The following is a 16847-nucleotide window of genomic DNA, read 5'->3' on the forward strand; positions in this document are numbered from 1 at the left end:
TATCTAAAGTGATTTTTATGCATTATTGCACTGGAACCCTGAACTTCTACAGAAATTACCAAATGGAAGTGCATGTGAAAACTGTCTGGAACAGTCAGATCGGACGCTAGCTGATCTTTAACCTCCGGCTTCCTGGTTCAAAGTCCGCGTGATGTCACATTGCGCCCGTGTGACAGTAGAACACCTAAATATGCATTCACTGCCAGTGAGTGGGCGTCATGCATCCTGCCTCCTGCACTCGCTTTCAGCATTGCAAAGGCTGAAGAGGGGAAACTGGCGAGTACACGCTCGCGCTCAGCAGAGTGACCATGCTCTCTGCTCAGCTGCACTCAATCAAGATGCCAGAGGAGGGCTGAGAGTCAGTAGTGTGTGAATGTATGAGTGATGAACTGAAAGGTTGCAAGAAGGCATCTGAATTAATTCAATGACTGCAGGTGCTATTTTATGTAAAATTTATTACAGAAAACATCAAAATTGCCATAAAGTGACTGCAAGCACAAAACTGAAAGGATCATACATCTTCAGCTTTTAAATACATCATGTCCTCCAAATGTTAGAGACGTATCTGATTACATTTTATTTTTTCCCTTTAAAATGTCCAATTTTAGAACATGTTTCTTTTATTAGCATGAAGACAACGTCTGTTGTGTTTGTTATAACCATTACTACATCACCTGTTTCCAAACTTCAGTGTTTTTGCTAGGGTGACCAGATGTCCCTTTTTTTTGTGGGACGCCGCAGCAGTTTTATGACATCTCCCACATACAGAAGCAAAGTCCCACATTTACACGGCACTTTCCTAAACTCTGTTTTGTTTTTTGTTATTTTTTAGCCTTCCCTGAGTTTAAAGAACGCAGGGAAGGCTTTTTATTATATTTAACTGGAGGTTAGCAAGAAGTCACCAAAAAGTTAGCAGCTTGTTTAATCTGATGGAATCTACCACAAAGAAAATGATTTGGCAGTTTATACTGAGAAATACAATTTTTGTCTCTTTAGATAAAATTATACTTCAATTTCTCAGATGGGGAAATATGGCACGAAGTGACACAGTGCATGTGTGTTATAATTGACTAGAAAAATCGTATTTTTTTTTTAGATATAGCTAATATAAGAACATGAATCATGAATACAGGGTTAAATAAGGACTACTGCATAACAGGTTAAGTTAGTTGGCCTTTACATGCTAGACTCATGTCTGATTTATTGTAATTTTTTTTTTAAGTTGGGCATCTGGTCACCCTAATCATAATTCTGATGATCACACAAGCCTAAGATGTAATATTTCCTTCAGTTGATTTGCTTGTTAAGGTCAGTTCTCCATTAGTAGTTTAACGTTTGGCACCTGCGCCATTTCTTCATCTTTTTTCCTCGAATATAAAAAGTACAGCATAAAAAAGTAAAAGCAAATAACTTTTATATTTTTCAATTGTTTCCTTTTTTAATGTTATATATAATTATTTTATTTTTTTAATGTTTTATATAATTAAAACTACACACTAGAAAATTACACTTAAAAAAAATCACATTTATTCTAATTAATATCTAGAGACTCATTACCTCAAAATAAAATGCTTCTGTTCTGGGGGATACATTAAGGCTGAGACTGTTGGATTTTTATAATGTCACGTAGGTTGCATTTGTCAAGTCTTTCCATACTTAACAAGCTTGTAAACAATTTTAAGACAATTTTAACAGAAACATAGAAAAGCAAACAAACATAAAAATAATATGCTCAGAAAAAAATTGCTAGCACCTTTAGACAAACGTGTCTGCTAAATAAATTTTTTCCCTACTTGAAAGGATGATGCTTCTCTTTTCTCTCTTCCAGCTCAATCAGCTGTAACTGTTCAAACTTCTTTTATCTGAGAAGCTGCTTACAATGATGCTTTCAGACTTTCTCTTTCACTGTTAGCTGTCATTTCAGTGTTTAACTCAAATAACTTAAACCTCTTATTTTTAAAGCTTAAATTACAAATAAACTTGCAAACACCCTCACCATATGGTCCACATATGGTTAAGTGTCTACCAAAGGTCATCTGCTCATGTCACAGCTGTTCCTCCACCCCTGACTTCTTCCTGGATGATGGAGGGGCTGGAAGAAAGGATGGCACAGAGCGGAGGAAAGAGAAATACGCTTTGAGGGCTCGTACTCCAGCATCCTCTCTAGGAGATCGAAAAAATGGTGGTGTTCTCTCCCGTGTGATAACAAGTATTCCTGTAAAACAAGGAGAGAGACATTATATTCAAATGGTGGGCACCGAGCAGATAATGCTTATCTGTGGTCCGCCTGCCCACGGCTCACCCTTAACGGCTTGCATTTGGATTTGACGTAGCGTCCGGCTTTGGAGCACTCGTTCCAGTCTAGATGTCCACGGTGGAAATACTTCTGCTTTCTGAGAATCAAAATGAAGAGTCGTCAGATCAAAGTGTTTCAGAGTTTGTGACAATGAGAGGGTGCACGAGCGGGATACCTGCTCCTCTGAATCATCCTCTGAGGAATCGGTCCCTGTACTCTCTCTATCATAGCAAGATGCTCCTTGTTGTCATGAGTCTGTAAGTGGACACAAGAGGAAGTAAAGACCATGACAAATAAAAAGACAAAGTTCGTCTTACTTTTATGTCGAATGTGTGACCTGGAAGAGTGTGAACCCTTTGTAGTATTCAAACAGGATGCAGCCGATACTCCACACATCACACGGTTGACTCCAACCCAACTCTGTGGAAGAAGGAATAGCTTTGTTACCAACTGGACTGGGCAGGTCCTGGATACTCCCCGAGCTAAAATGACATTTCTTACCAAGTATGACCTCTGGGGCTCGGTAGTGACGAGTAGAGATGATGACAGAGTGGTGTTCGTGGTCAAAGGTGGCGCTGCCGAAGTCGACGAGCCGCACCGTGGTGTCGTTTACCCGCCTTTCATTGCACTTCTAAATGGGCGACAGGTGGAAAAACTGTAAACCCTCCCAACTTCGCTCATTTAAAGTATAATCTTTGTATTTTCCTGCTATTGATGATGCTTTGATAAAAAATGATAAAGAGCATTAGGCTTGCGCTAATGTGATGAAAATAACAAAAAGTTATGAACAATTTTACAATACTGCAACACGGTAGGACAAAACAAGAACGAGTCTATCAGATTAGAAAAACAGCAACAACAAAAACGCTACTATCGGCTGTTTCCATGTGGACAAGGGGTCACTGTAGCTGGTAGCTCTGCATGTTTGATTTGGTTGCGTTTTACAGCAGATGCCCTTCGTGACACAACCCCACCAGCAGATAAACCCCCTTAATCTCCCACTTCTTTTTTGGTTGGATTAAACTAATTAGATTAAACATCTCAATCAACTAACTGAATCAATGTCTCACAACGTCTCATTTAACCCAGTTAACCTTAAAAAACGCTTGGTGGATTTAACTAATTCCAAGAAAGTCAACAAGCTTGTTCTCCCTTTTTTGCTAAATGCAACACTGTGTCTCCACTTTGGTCTTGTCTGTTCACAGGACATTGGTCCAGAAGCCATGTGATTTGTTCCGATGCAAACCAAGCCATGGTGCCGTCATAAAGTTTAATAAGCTTGGACATCCTGATTTAACAGGAAGCAGTAAGGGTGTATTTAGTTTTCGTTTTTATGTGGCTGTGAAAAACGAAGAAAAAGTGGAGATTCCCATAAATAAAAATTCAGCAATATGTCTCAGAGCTGCCACATATTTTCCTGCAAAGGTCAACAAACAAGCTGCAGCCTTCCTGGATAAATATGAGATTATAAAAAGCATACATGTGGGTGTCTGATTTCTGCTGAAACAAATTTGCACCCAAATGAAAAGCTGCATTTTTCTGCCATCATTAATCCCCGCTTTTTCTACCATCCCCTGAAGCCCTCAGCCATCACGCCTGCAGCCATTTCTGACCTTCTCGGCGTTGTATATGAGGGAGTAGTCCGAGTTGACGAAGAGGATGTTCTCAGGCTTCAGGTCAGTGTGAGTCAGCTTGTTGTCATGGAGAACTGCAGAGGAAACGGGAGAGAAGTTCAGATGAGGAAGTTCATCATGAGCAGACACCTCAAATGTGGTTGATTGTAGACAGCTGGATGTGACAGATTTACAGCAGCGAATTAAATGTTAGTAGATAGGATATTACAAAGATTATATATCAGAAACCCGAATGAAGCCTGTCTGATGAAGTGTTGGTTTAATTAAAGCAGAGGGACTCTTTGATGGTGTGATGCGTTCCAGCTGAGGAGTAACCTCCATGGCCAAAAACTGAACCCGAGGTGAAGCTGCCAAAAACTACAGCTTCTCTAATGGCCACTTGAGGCCAGTTCCAAAAGCAAGTCAATCCCCATGACCCCATGTGTTAAGACACATGTTTACAGTACAAAAAAACCTTCGGCTTCTGTGGATAGTTTCCACTTTCATAACAACGCTATGGAACTGACCTTTTTGTAATAACTCATCCACTTGGATACTAGAGTTAAGGATGTTGCTGCTTTGATTGGCAGGTCTCCCAACACATGCAGCTGGAGCAGAGTGGCATTTGAGTTTTTAAAAAAGCTTTTAAATAGAGAAATTTAATATTATTACATCCTGTGTGGTACAGCCCAGCTTCAGGTTTAGTTTGCAATATCTGTGCATTGCACGTGCATCTAAAAATGTGATACCTCTTGTCTCCAAAAAACGAAAAACAAAAACATTTCAATGACCAAAAAAGTAGCATTAAACTAATGTAAACCAATGTGTGAAGTCACAGTGGATGAACCCATCTTCTATAAAATCTGTGGTTGCAGCTCATCTTTTGTGCTGTTTATGTTTAAATATTTAGGAGTGCATGCTCTGCTTTTATTTTGGAGAATCGTAGGCCGCGGTTTACAGCATCCTGTCTCATTCTGAAGTTAATTTGCCAGCATGATATCAAGCAAATGATACCATGTTATGGCTACATAACAAATGGTTGTACTGAATATGAAATTAATATTTGATATGACTAAATTATCAATAGCAGACTTGTCTGAGATTTGCAAATGATTGCGTTCGGTTATTGACTAGAATTAATCACTGAATGATATCAATCATCGTGAATGACATCAATCACTCACTGCCCTAACTGCTCCTGCGTCTTGCTCTAATTTGCCGTGTTTAATCTGCTTAGTCTCATCCCTGGCATTGATGCAGAGGTGCAGCAGAAAAGGGAAAGTGGTGCTGCACACTCTGTATGATGCATATTGGACTCACAGCTGACAGCGTGGCAGATCTGCTGGGCCATGTGTCGGATCTGGTTAATTGGATACGGCAGGAAGTTGTTTGATTTCAAGAAGTCAAATGTGCTGAGAGACAGCAGCTCAAAGGAGATGCACACATGGCCGTAGTAGTTAAACCAGTTGAGCATCTGCACGCAGTTACTGATGAGGAAGAGAAACAGAGGGTGAAACATAAAGCACATGAAACGGGTAACAGCGTTTCAATCACAGACTCACTGTTTGTTGTGCGGATCCTTCTCACTGATCTTCTCCAGGACGTTGATTTCCAATTTGGCTGCTTCTCTGTATTTGTCCTGGTTCTTAATGATCTTCAATGCAATTTGATTTCCTCCTCTGTTTTTAAACACTGTTTTAAAAAAAAAAAATACCCCCCCCACCCCACCCCACCCCCGCACACACTGCACATTGATTCAACTTGAAACTTCTGATGAAAAACCTACCTGCTGTGGTCCACACACTGAACCACTTTCCCAAATGTCCCCTCACCTAAAGTGTCGACTATCTCATCTGCAAGACAGATAAAGATCAGCTTAATGACGGAGCACCGTAACGAGGCTGCTTACTCTTCCTACATCTGTGCTGCAACCTACATCTGTCTTCAAGGACGTCACCACTTTTGTAGATCAGGTGACCATTTTCAGAGTCCCTCTCACTGTCATTTGCAGCCCGGTCGCTTCTTCTCTGCAAACAAAGTCAGCCACATTCATGACAAGGTGGAGCAAAAGATCAAAAAAACATCAACCTGCTTCTGTCACACCCCACCTAAAAACACACCGAGTAACATCTGACCTCTGGGTCTGTAAGGAGAAAGGTCACCAGCTGGACATACCCGTGCACTCAAGCTTGCATGGTTACAGAAGCTCACACAGCTTTGTGTACGTCCTCCTGCTGAGGCTGTCCTAATGCAGCCATGATTAATGCATTAAGGTCGATCTCAAAGACCTGAGCCTGCCCTAAAGGGGGCTCATAAGAAAATGCCAGATGACTCTCTTTGGAGGAGCTGAGGCTCTATTTCCATCCACATTCTGAGACTGTTATTAATATCAGAAGCTCAGCATGTGAGTAACTGACACTTAGCGCAGGACATGGGCCACTGACATACATAAACACAACCAATCTGCACATTCATTGTTAGAAAGCTGGTTATCTTTAAGAGATCAACACATAGTGCAGCTGGTTAAAAGTAAATCACACAGACTTAGAAAGAGACACAAAAACATGTTCAAAGAATGCAGATACTCACAGAAAGGCAGAGGCAAATACAGTCCAGAAAACCCTTAAACAGAGAATGCAGCTCTGTCTTTCCCATTGCACAGCAGTGCAGATCTACTCAGAGAAAAGACGAGCCTGAGTGGAAGAGAGGCGGATGGAGGGATGCTGCACGGGAGGTGAAGGCGAGATGCAGGTGAGGTAGCGGCAGGAACAAAAGGTGATGAGGAGATGTGGAGAGGAAAAGCGCCAAGGTCAGCACGATAAATAGTCAAGTAGCAGCACGGGAACAAACTGAAGGACGAGGAGTTGTGAAAAAATAAAAAATAGCCTGCAGTGTTGTCAGCTGAAACCAGAAGTGAAAGGAAGACACGATGCCGAAGCTTCACCACGAAAGTGACAAAAGAAGAAAGAATATCTTAGGGAGAATAGAGAAAAAGTAAAAGGCAAACACTGAAAGTAAGCGAACACGACAGCTGAAGCAGACAAACACAAAAAGTGAGGAACAGACGGACAGATAGGAGGGCGAGCTGAGACAGACGCTAAGAATAAACTTTGGTCACAACCCCCTGAGAAAGTTTTCAGATGAGAATCAAGATGTGGGCACAGGGGCTGAGTGGATCCAGTTTCACTCAACTTACTTCCTCTCCTCCTTGCACCTCCTTAACCCCGGCGGTATGATTTTCCACACCCGTCCTCCTCCGCACGCTACATATACTTTGTTGCATGCATGCGGCGCCCACTTTCGTCACAGAAATAACTCACAGAGGTCACAAAAATTCATTTATTTTGCAGTTCAACAGAACACAGCACAGTTCAACTGAGTGCACAGAACAACAACGACAACACTTCTGTTTGATTGCAGATAAAACAATAAAAATTGTTAAAACATTTATCAGAAATCTCATAAACCTGGTAGCACTAAGGAACAATTATAAAAACAACACTTAATCGCATTAAAAGCTCGATAAAATGCTTTTTAAACCCTTCTCGTGAAATGATCTCTCACAAAACACCGCTTTGTATTTATGATGCTGTTGAACACGAAGTTTCCAGTCTGGCTTTAAGATGGGACGAGTCCGATCAGGAGGCTCAGCGCTGCTTCGCTGCTTCCATGTTACAAAGGCAGATGTATTTCTTCATAGTTGGAGCCACGAAATATGAAGATGTCACCATAAGGCTCATCCTGCTCCACACGCAGCTTCCTGGCAGATAAAGATGCTACCCACCAACACAACACACACACACATAAACGGTCACTGAAGCACAGAAAAGATCTCATGTTTTTAAAGCAAATTACTTTTCCATGAATGTACACAAGTCACCAGTATGTTTGTTCATCAGTTCATTCCTAAAGCTTCCACTAGTGACACTGTTTGTTATTTCAACCTTTATAAACTGAAGGTCACGGGCCAGGGACCGCCACAGCCTTGGCGCTGTACCATTAATACAATTTTAACATGAGTGACATGACAGTTCGATGATAAGTGAAAGTGCCTGCTTACCCAGAAGCCGCTGAAAAACATTGCTGACAGTTTTGCGGTTGACCTCGGGCGGCAAGAGGGACTGAAAAAGCAGAGGCTCTACTTCACCTTCGGCCAATTCTGGCAGCAACCTGGCAACAAACAAACCACATTCCTGTCTCCAAATCGAACTCAAACATCGGGAGACACTAAAGAGAGAGTCGTCTCTGTTTTTCTGCTGGTTATTACCGAGGTGACTCCGCGGCTACTCTCCCAGGCAACTCGTCCGACACCTCTGGGATGTCCCTCAGTGTAGAAATAGACCTGGAGAGAGTGGACCTGCCAAATGATGGGTGCACATGAGTGTGATCGCTCACACACACACACCTGCACATCAACACACACAGAGATCTTCTTTGATATTTACTTACCCTTCGGATAGATATAAGGGGGAGATCTCTCGAGACACCTCTCTCTGGTCACTGCCCTCCAGTGGCAGTGCACCCTGGGCTGGATGTATACATGCATTTTAAAATGAATGCATCTTATCGTATTTTAAAAGCCATTAGTGTTACACGCCTGACCTGACCTCTGACCTCAGGCTCACCCCATGTGAATGCACAGAAGGTTTTAGCTTGTGCCAAATAAATCTGCAATGCTAACACACTGAGGACAAAATGTTACATCCAGTTAAGCTAAAACACACACACACACACACACACACACACACACACACACACACACACACACACAAACCTGCTAATTTAAACCTAAAATTGTGAATTTCTACCTTTAATTCAAAGACTGTATACAAAGATGGACGTAACTATTTTTATGACACTCAGTAGTTATTCAGGTCATGTTGACGCCTCAGCCCCTTGCTAATTACTAACCGTGGCGGATGGCTTGGAGCCTGGTTCTGCAGGAGGTTTCTTCCTGTTAAAAGGGAGTTTTTCCTTCCCACTGTTGCCAAGTGCTTGCTCATAGCGGGTCATTTGATTATTGTGGGTGTTTCTTGTTTATTTGTTTAACAAAGTTGGGTAGCTTACAGTATAAAGCACCTTGTGAGACAGTTGTTGTGAACTGGTGCTTTAAATAAAACTGAGTGTAACTGAATGTTTGTGATTTGTGGTGTGTTGAACTCATGTGTGATTAGCGAGTGGGTTGGGTGAGTGATTTAAAATTCACGACACTGCACACAGTAGCAGCATGCAAGGTAATTGGTGCTTGAGATCTTAAACCCTTCAGGAAAGTGTTTACTAAGATATCAGGATAGTGCAACTTATGGTGTCGCCCCCTGCTGGTCATGACTTCATCACTAGCTTTAGGTTTTAGAACTGGAATCTACATCCATCTTTGTATACCGGTGATAATCTTTGATAATCTTACCTGAAATATCAAGCATCTCTGATTCTGCCATTTCTCTGAGGACCTGCTTCACGCAAAGACACAAGTAATGAGTTAACAACTGTGAGTGTTTTTCCATCTCCTGCATTAAAAGCCTTTGCAGACATCCCTGCCAATCGCTGCCCACGTAACAAAACGCTTTTCCACACCTCTCTTTCGGGAACCTCGAGCATCTCACGCTCTCTCTCCCTTTCAGAATCAGTGGATTCGGGGCCTCGCTCCCCAACTTGCAGGTCCGAGCCCGAGAGGGGTGTGACGGTTGCACTCTGTCTCCATAGAAACTGAACCTCTTCAGGCAAGACTGCAGGGGAAAATAGCTTCGTGGTTTATTTTTGAAAAGGTTACTTGAGTCACACCATTAATAGAGCTGCAGCGGCCGCTGAATATAAGAAGTGAGGGGAATAAATAGAATTCAAGGTTCCACGTGAAGCTTTTACTGCAACAATTTAGAGGAGCCAGCATTAAAAATATTAGCAGTTAGATTATTAGAAGCCTGTAATTAGAAAAGAAAGGAGCTCGCAGCATAGTCCATGGCCATACTAGAAAACCAACAGTGCACAGCTCTACCTGATTTCCATCTAATGAGTAAGGTATAAAGGGGGGTGAGATTTAAACAGATGTTTCTGGGGTGACGAGAGGATGCTTCGCTCTATTTTTAGCAGCTGTGATACTGACAGGTGCAGGGCTTGTTGAAGAGATCAGCAGCAGGAAGGATCCTTTGAAAGGAAAGCGGGGCGAGGAGTGGTCGCCTCGTCTCGGTCAAAGGGTCGTCGATCTGTCGCTGCACATCGTCCTGGGAGAGCTGCGTCACCGGGTCAAAGAAGATCAGCTGCCTCCTTCTCCTCTTCCTCTTCTTCTTCTCTGGTGAAGCCACATCCTGGGGGCGAGGGAAATAGATTGACTAAAGGGGACCAGAGATTTGTAAGTTGTAGCTAATTTGCTATTTCATCTAGGGTTTGAGAGTAACGAAATTTCTATTCTCTGTATGTCCTGTACATGTGGCAGAATTGACAAATAAAGTTGACTTTGACTTGACTTTGACTAATGTCTTGTTTTTATGTTATGACTTAGTAAAAGAGGGTTAGGGAGATTTTTCAAAAGGGGGTGGGGGTAGCAAGCCTACAAAATATTCCTCCAGTTGGTGTTAATCTTCCACCAGAATGGAAAGCTCTCAGGGAAGCTTCACACTCAGTTTTAAGACATTTCTATACCTATTCAAGACCTAAACAAAGCAAAACAGTAACTTTCCCTTTAAAACTAGAACTGTAATCTCTGAATAACTGATTCCAAAGATTTCAGCTGGTGACTATGGACTCTATACAGTCTCAGCAAAGTATCATACGCAAGCCACTTTATTAAGTACAGCCATTTAACTTCTTTTTAACACAAACATCTAATCAAATGGAAGCAACTTTGCATATTTAGAATTGGAAGCATTTATGATTCCAGGTTGGGACTGCCTAAAGACAGCACTCCACTGCTGAAACCTGGGATCTTCAGTCTAAAGCTCTCCCAACTGAGCTATTTCAGCATGTTTGGGTAAGTAGGTACAGATAATGAACAAAAAGACGTGCTGAAGTTCAATCTCAACATCAGAAAGAGGAAGAAGAGAGAGATTTAGGTGTTTTTGCCACAAAACCATCCGTAGGGTTTAAAGTGGGATGGTCAGAAAAGTAGTGATTTAATGTGGAAGATATTTTTTTGCACGCTTTGGGCCCCTCAGAGCCTGAGCATCGTCTAAACACCGCAGCCTACGTCAGTATTGCTGCTATGTCCATTACTTTACAACCACTGTGTGCCCATCCTGCTTCCAGCAAGATAACAAAGCTGAAATCACCTTTTTTTTTAACATGACAATGGGTTTACATCTCAGTCAAACAGAGCACCGTTGGGATGTGGTGAAACAGGAGATTCACATTGTGGATGTGCAGCCATCAAATCTGCAGCAACCGAGTGATGCTATCATGTCAATCTGGACAAACTTGATTCATTATTTATTATCATTGCTAGCTGCACATATAATCTTACATGTTTGACCTTCTTAAATAGTACTGGCAGTAATGAGAGCATCACAGGGTCTACAGATTGGTGTGCGTGGGAGGGGTAAAGATACTTAATGTTCGTCTGTTAGGGCAAAACCGTTTATAGCTCTTTCTGTTTTTGTTAAATACATTAAATATTTCTGTCATTTAAGTAAAACCCACAAAAGCCAGCACCTCCAACTCCAGACTTCTTAGACGCCTTTCACGTTCCTTTGCTGCAGAGGGCGGAGCAGGCAGGCCGGGCACAGAGACGGGAGTGAGCTGGTCTGAGGGGGGCTTCTCTGCGGGCAGGCCTGGCTCTTCCTGAGGCAACAAAATAGCCTCCTCACTGGAAAGAGTAGTGGGCTGCAACCTGACACATGTAAAAACACACTAAGTGGATCACTGTTTGTCTGTCATGGTATTTTCTGTTTACATAAGTGTCTCTAAGTTACTCTAGAGTGGATCCTGTGAGCTCCTTTGCTCCGTGTTTCTCCAGGTCGCCCTCTCGTTCCTCCCGTTCCACCTCTTTTTCTTGTTCCCCTGCTGCCACCTTTTCTCCCGGTATCTCCAAATCTCCTGTTAGAAAAGATTATAGAGTATGTTATGTCCCATTCTACGTTTTTCTTTTCTTGAAAATGCAAAATCACAGAAACTTTTTGCTACACACCTTCTGGAAAGTGATCTGTTTGTGCCAGCAGGAAGTCAATAGTATCTGGATGGTCATCAACCAGCTCTGCACCCTCAAACTAGCAGTGAAATAAGGCAGATGATGAGCAGAGATATTACACTGAAGATCTGTTTCCTTTTTACTCCCCTACCTCTGTAACGGGGATACCAACAGGCTCCGCCTCTCTCAGAGTGATGGCCTCTGGAGACACGGTTATACCTGCGAAAACAGAGTCGTGAATACACATTAATATAAAAGTCAGCATCAACTCCACAGAGGCCAGCAGAAGCTATGACTAATCATGTTTAAATTAAAGTGCTCTCCTCTGCTGAGTGAAATTTAGCTGCACAACCCTTCCTGACTCTGAGGCATCACTTTCTGCAAATTAAGTGTTTGAAGGCACTCTGCTCCGCTCTGCTTTGACCTGTCGTTTTCTTTCTGCTCCTCATGTCTGGCTGGATTTGCAGTGTGAGCTCATGCAGGGACGTGCGCATGCTGCACATCCCTGAACACATTTCTACAGAAAAATAAGCCATGTGAGCAGATATTATTTGTACAACTAGTGCAGGTGTATCTGCTTAAAGTGCAAAAGGTTCCTGCTTCTATAGGAATTAAGAAGATAAGTAGGCGCTGCTAAATAAACTTGATTTGATTAACAATATTCGTGCCAAAGATGAAATAAGATGCAATAGTGATTAAAAAAAGCTTTCTGCTCCTTATTTTGGTGTATCTGTATACAGAACTCAATCTGACAGAAATGGTCCTTAAGAAAGACCAACCCTTGGCAACAGCCTATACCTAGGAGGGGTTTTAGGTATGTAAGTAAGTAAGTAAGTAAGTAAGTAAGTAAGTAAGGGACCTTGAGAGAGCTGCGCACAAATAAATCCCCACAAACCTTCATGAACTACTTCGTAAAGAGGAGTTGGCCAAAATTCCTCCACAACAGGGAAAGTGATTTCTTCAAGCTGTTGCTGCTAAACGTGGTTCAACAAGCTGCTGAATCATGTCGTGTACTTACCTTTGCGCTCAATGTTTCTACATTTAGGCTTTTTGTTAAATTAATTATGACAAGATGAAATGTGACACGTGTCGTTCATTTGAGGCTGTATTTAAATGATTTTAAGACCTGCTAAGGTCATTTTTTAGTATGACTTGACACATAAAAAGGAAAGAAAACTAGTACACTTTTTCAATTCGGCGACTTTAACACATCCTACCGTTTTCCAGTGCAGCAGCTGGACTGATCAGTTCAGGATGCTCAGGAGAAGCTTCTCTCAGATACTCCCAACTCATCTAAGAATCAATACAGCCAGAGAACTCTTAGTTTATGAACTAATAAGATGATTTGCAGCTCAACTTTCACTTATTAACTGCTACTATTTAGTTGCGACCTGTATTAGTGTACTGGGGCTGGGCATGGCATCCTGCAGCTGCATCACTCCAAATAAAGGGTCAGGAGCTCCGTCTGTCTCCTCCAGCAGAGTCAGGACATCTGGCAGGACCAGAGATGGTCTGGAAAACAACGGGAAGCTCAGTGCCAGGAAACAGCTGTTACTTTGAGATTGAACATGAAGGTAAATATGCTGAGCATAATTTCTCACCTGCTGTGGTCATCCATATCAATTTTCTGTGAGGTTCTCTGTTTGACCAGCTGTCCCACAATGGACTGAAGTTCCTCTGAAAGGACAACAAATGAATCAACATCAGGATCAATTATGTCTCTCCTTCCTTCAGTGTGTAAATGCCTCCTTACCCAGAAGAATAGCACACTGCCGGTGGTAGACCACAACGACACCATACTGAAGTTGGGAGGACAGGTAGAGGGAGAATCGGGGTCGGGGCAGACCTGGACAAGGTGGTGCGACCCGCTCCAGCACGTAGTTTATGATGTCGTCGCTGGATGAGCATTAACTTCATTTTAATATGCAAGCAAGCTAAAAATGTGAGAAAGTGACTCAAATTACTTCTTACCAGGTGCTTCTAACGTTGATTTTCAGGAAATCCCGGCGGGGAACCTTGATGCCTTTCGTAGCTGCCAGCCTGAAATGGGCACAGGGGATTAATGATGACTCATGTTTTATTTTACTGAAGATGGAAATCAAGATTAAAAGCTAAAGAACGAATAAATAATGTATAATCTTTTAAACTGTGACAGAAAAGAACCAAAGACAGTCTGTGGTTGGGAAAAGTTTATGGTACCATTAACACGCGATTCACCTCCCCGTCCACTCGCTGTTGTGCTCCATTTTTAGAGTAAAACTTAGCAAGTATCAGCTAAAAATACCAATAGATTCTCATAGTTTTGACACCCTTTGATAGTCATTGTTGCATTTGGGCATTTTCGCTTTTGTCACATTTCTTGTTTGAAAATATTCAAAATATTTTCAGTCAGTGAAAGGTCTGGTCTGCAGGGAGGCCAGTCCAGCACCTGAACTCTTCTACTATGAAGTCATCCTGCTGGAATAGATGCAGTATCTGGCTCATCATTATCATTGTCTTGCTGAAATATACAAGGATTTCCCAGAAAAAAAAGCCTCATCTGGATGGGAGCGTATGTTGCTCCATAGGTAGCAACATACGCCATATGGCAGCATTCCCATCAGACATGCAGACTTTTCAACTGAGCACTGATATGAATGGTCCCTCTCCTCTTCAGTCCAGAGGATGCTCCATATATGTTTTTTAATAATTTGTGGCTGGCACACTGAACTGTGTTGAACTTAAATGTTTCTGAGCCCTGCAGTGATTTGTTTTTGGCAGACTCACATGTTTTTCATGTAGCACCGCCTGATGGCCAGAAGATCACAAGCATCCAGTTTTAATTTCCAGCCCGTTCCCGCCTTGTGCACAGAGATTTCTCCAGATTCTCTGAATCTTTTAAATTTTATATACTGTAGATGATGAATTATTCAAAGACTTTGCAATTTTCATTGAAAAACATTACTCTGAAATCCCAGAAAGTTGATTCTATTCATCTGGACGTAATGTTTTCAGTGGGAGAAATGTTTCATCACTCATCCAAGGGACTTCTTCAAACCTTACGAACATCTTATAATTCTGTGATTGCAGCCATTCTCCAACTCTCTGTGAATGATACTCATGGCTGTTGATTAATGGTCATGCATCAAAATGTTACTCTGAAATTGTTCCACAATTTTGCAGATGCATTTTTTTCCAGATTGATGAATCTGTCTATTTAAGATGCTGTTTTAATGCTCAGTTACGTTACTCTGCTCCGCTGCCAATTAAGTGAGTTGCAAAATGTTCCTCCACCTGTCTCCCCCTCCAGTCCAGCATCTTCCAGATATGTTGCTAACAAAAATTCAAACTGAGCTAATATTTCACATGATTAAAAATGTCTCAGTCGAAACATCTCATGTGTTTTCTATGTTCTACAGAGAGTAAAATATGGGGGTTTTAAAATTTGCAAATCACTCCATTGTTGTTTTTATTTTCATTTTACACCGCACAGGTCAGTGAATTCTTAAGTGTACTTAGGACAAATGTACAAAAAAAAGTACACATTTGTGTATGAAAAATGATTGACACATTAACAATTTACCAGTTTTTTACCCTTTAATAGATGCAGTTTCATTTGCTTTTCAGCTAAAAACTGATCGAAATGACTTTGATTATCATATAATATTTTTTTCACGGTTTTAAAAATGTCTGAAAATACCTTGAATAAATACAAAGATGGGAATGCCCTCATTTTACGATGTATGTAGCCTTTGATCTCTCAATCTTCAAAGCTAGCGTCTTTCATAAACAAGGCTTCAAATACTTTAAACTTGATGTTTATGTTTGCTTAACCTCAGCTGCACCTGCACCGTGCGATCTTTTTTTTTTTTTTTAACACATTTAAATATACATATGGACTCAGAGGCAGAATGTGAGTTTTACATGCATAAAAATGTTGGTAAAATGTATGTAAAATTGATAAACTCCCCCCAAAACGAACACACAGTGCACCGGTTATTTTCCTTGTGAGGAAGTACATACATTTAATTACTTTAACGGGTCGACAGAAACATGCTTCTGTTAGGCTTTTATAGACTAAAATATTAATATGTTTAACCACTTAAAATGTACTTAAACACCCTGTTTTCTCTGGGTAAAGGAAGACTGGAACATAAAACGTAACCATCAGCGAGTCTGAATGTTTACTTCAGGGGTTTGTGCACATTAGCAACATTTTTCCCCCAGATTTAAGTATATTTATGATTAGAAACTAGTCTAAAATACCCATTTTCCTATTAAACGTAATGATTTTTAAAACATCTTATCAATAATGTTAGCTGACATGAAACGGCCTAATTAGCCTACTGCAAGCACTGTGGAGTACATCTATGTGTCGATTTTAACCAGGTTTTTACTCACCAGATGGTAGAAAAGCATCCTGTGTGACGCTTTAAAACTGTGGGATAGTAAAACATTTCAGCAAATTTTTTGATAAATCAGTTAATTAGCGGATAAAATCCGATAGATCACAGCTTCCGATCTACATCAGAGCTGATTCTCTCCACTGTGAGATATGAATGTTGTTTGTTTATTCTTCTGAGACAGGTGGTTGGTCAGTGCTGCTGTGAGAAATGACAACACTTGTATGATTTGCTGGTCACTCTGAGCGCTTGAAGTAACATTTAAAGAGAAATAGGCACACAAATGTTAAAGCTCGATTAAATAAAATATCAATACATTATTAAAAACGAACAAAAGGTCATAATACAGTTATTTTATTGTGAAGGGTTTGTTTCAATTCAGGACCTTTGGTTAGTTTCACAGAGAGGACATTTTATTGAGATGTAGAGGAACAATAAAA

The 16847-nt window shown here is 41.2% G+C and overlaps 2 protein-coding genes across 2 annotated transcripts; both read right to left on the reverse strand.

The window, feature by feature from the left end:
* Positions 1 to 479: 479 nt before the first annotated feature.
* On the reverse strand, positions 480 to 6994 carry clk2b (CDC-like kinase 2b). Its single transcript, XM_085366503.1, has 11 exons — positions 6499 to 6994; positions 5846 to 5936; positions 5696 to 5762; positions 5472 to 5588; positions 5230 to 5396; positions 3910 to 4004; positions 2798 to 2927; positions 2634 to 2716; positions 2472 to 2551; positions 2303 to 2393; positions 480 to 2215 (listed from the first exon to the last, which is right to left on the reverse strand). Exons 1-11 carry the CDS (start codon positions 6562 to 6564, stop codon positions 2033 to 2035), a joined length of 1170 nt encoding a protein of 389 aa, XP_085222629.1. The 5' UTR covers positions 6565 to 6994; the 3' UTR covers positions 480 to 2032.
* A 387-nt stretch (positions 6995 to 7381) lies between these two features.
* Positions 7382 to 16461, reverse strand: LOC146622990 (meiotic recombination protein REC8 homolog). Its single transcript, XM_085364919.1, has 17 exons — positions 16406 to 16461; positions 13997 to 14065; positions 13779 to 13921; positions 13627 to 13702; positions 13417 to 13537; positions 13243 to 13318; positions 12177 to 12244; positions 12026 to 12104; positions 11811 to 11934; positions 11551 to 11728; positions 10010 to 10211; positions 9484 to 9635; positions 9317 to 9362; positions 8359 to 8437; positions 8177 to 8266; positions 7970 to 8079; positions 7382 to 7685 (listed from the first exon to the last, which is right to left on the reverse strand). The coding sequence occupies exons 1-17, from the start codon at positions 16459 to 16461 to the stop codon at positions 7582 to 7584; spliced, it is 1773 nt and encodes a 590-aa protein (XP_085221045.1). The 3' UTR covers positions 7382 to 7581.
* Between the last annotated feature and the right edge of the window lie 386 nt (positions 16462 to 16847).

The sequence above is a fragment of the Diplotaxodon limnothrissa genome, linkage group LG11 (genome assembly GCF_057381915.1).
Source record: "Diplotaxodon limnothrissa isolate DT_005_m linkage group LG11, D_limnothrissa_male_GT1.1, whole genome shotgun sequence".
NCBI classification, from domain to species: Eukaryota; Metazoa; Chordata; class Actinopteri; order Cichliformes; family Cichlidae; genus Diplotaxodon; species Diplotaxodon limnothrissa.

What these genes read in the sequence shown, in the direction of transcription:
- clk2b (XM_085366503.1), bottom strand. Translation starts at nt 6,564, where the DNA reads ATGGGAAAGACAGAGCTGCATTCTCTGTTTAAGGGTTTTCTGGACTGT. An exon ending in CAGTGTGTGGACCACAGCAG is followed by an intron (nt 5,589 to 5,695) that starts GTAGGTTTTTCA and finishes GTTTAAAAACAG; the next exon opens with AGGAGGAAATCAAATTGCAT. An exon ending in AGCCCCAGAGGTCATACTTG is followed by an intron (nt 2,717 to 2,797) that starts GTAAGAAATGTC and finishes CTTCTTCCACAG; the next exon opens with AGTTGGGTTGGAGTCAACCG.
- LOC146622990 (XM_085364919.1), bottom strand. Translation starts at nt 16,461, where the DNA reads ATGTTTTACTATCCCACAGTTTTAAAGCGTCACACAGGATGCTTTTCT. An exon ending in GATATGGATGACCACAGCAG is followed by an intron (nt 13,538 to 13,626) that starts GTGAGAAATTAT and finishes GTTGTTTTCCAG; the next exon opens with ACCATCTCTGGTCCTGCCAG. An exon ending in AGCTGCTGCACTGGAAAACG is followed by an intron (nt 12,245 to 13,242) that starts GTAGGATGTGTT and finishes CTGTTTTCGCAG; the next exon opens with GTATAACCGTGTCTCCAGAG.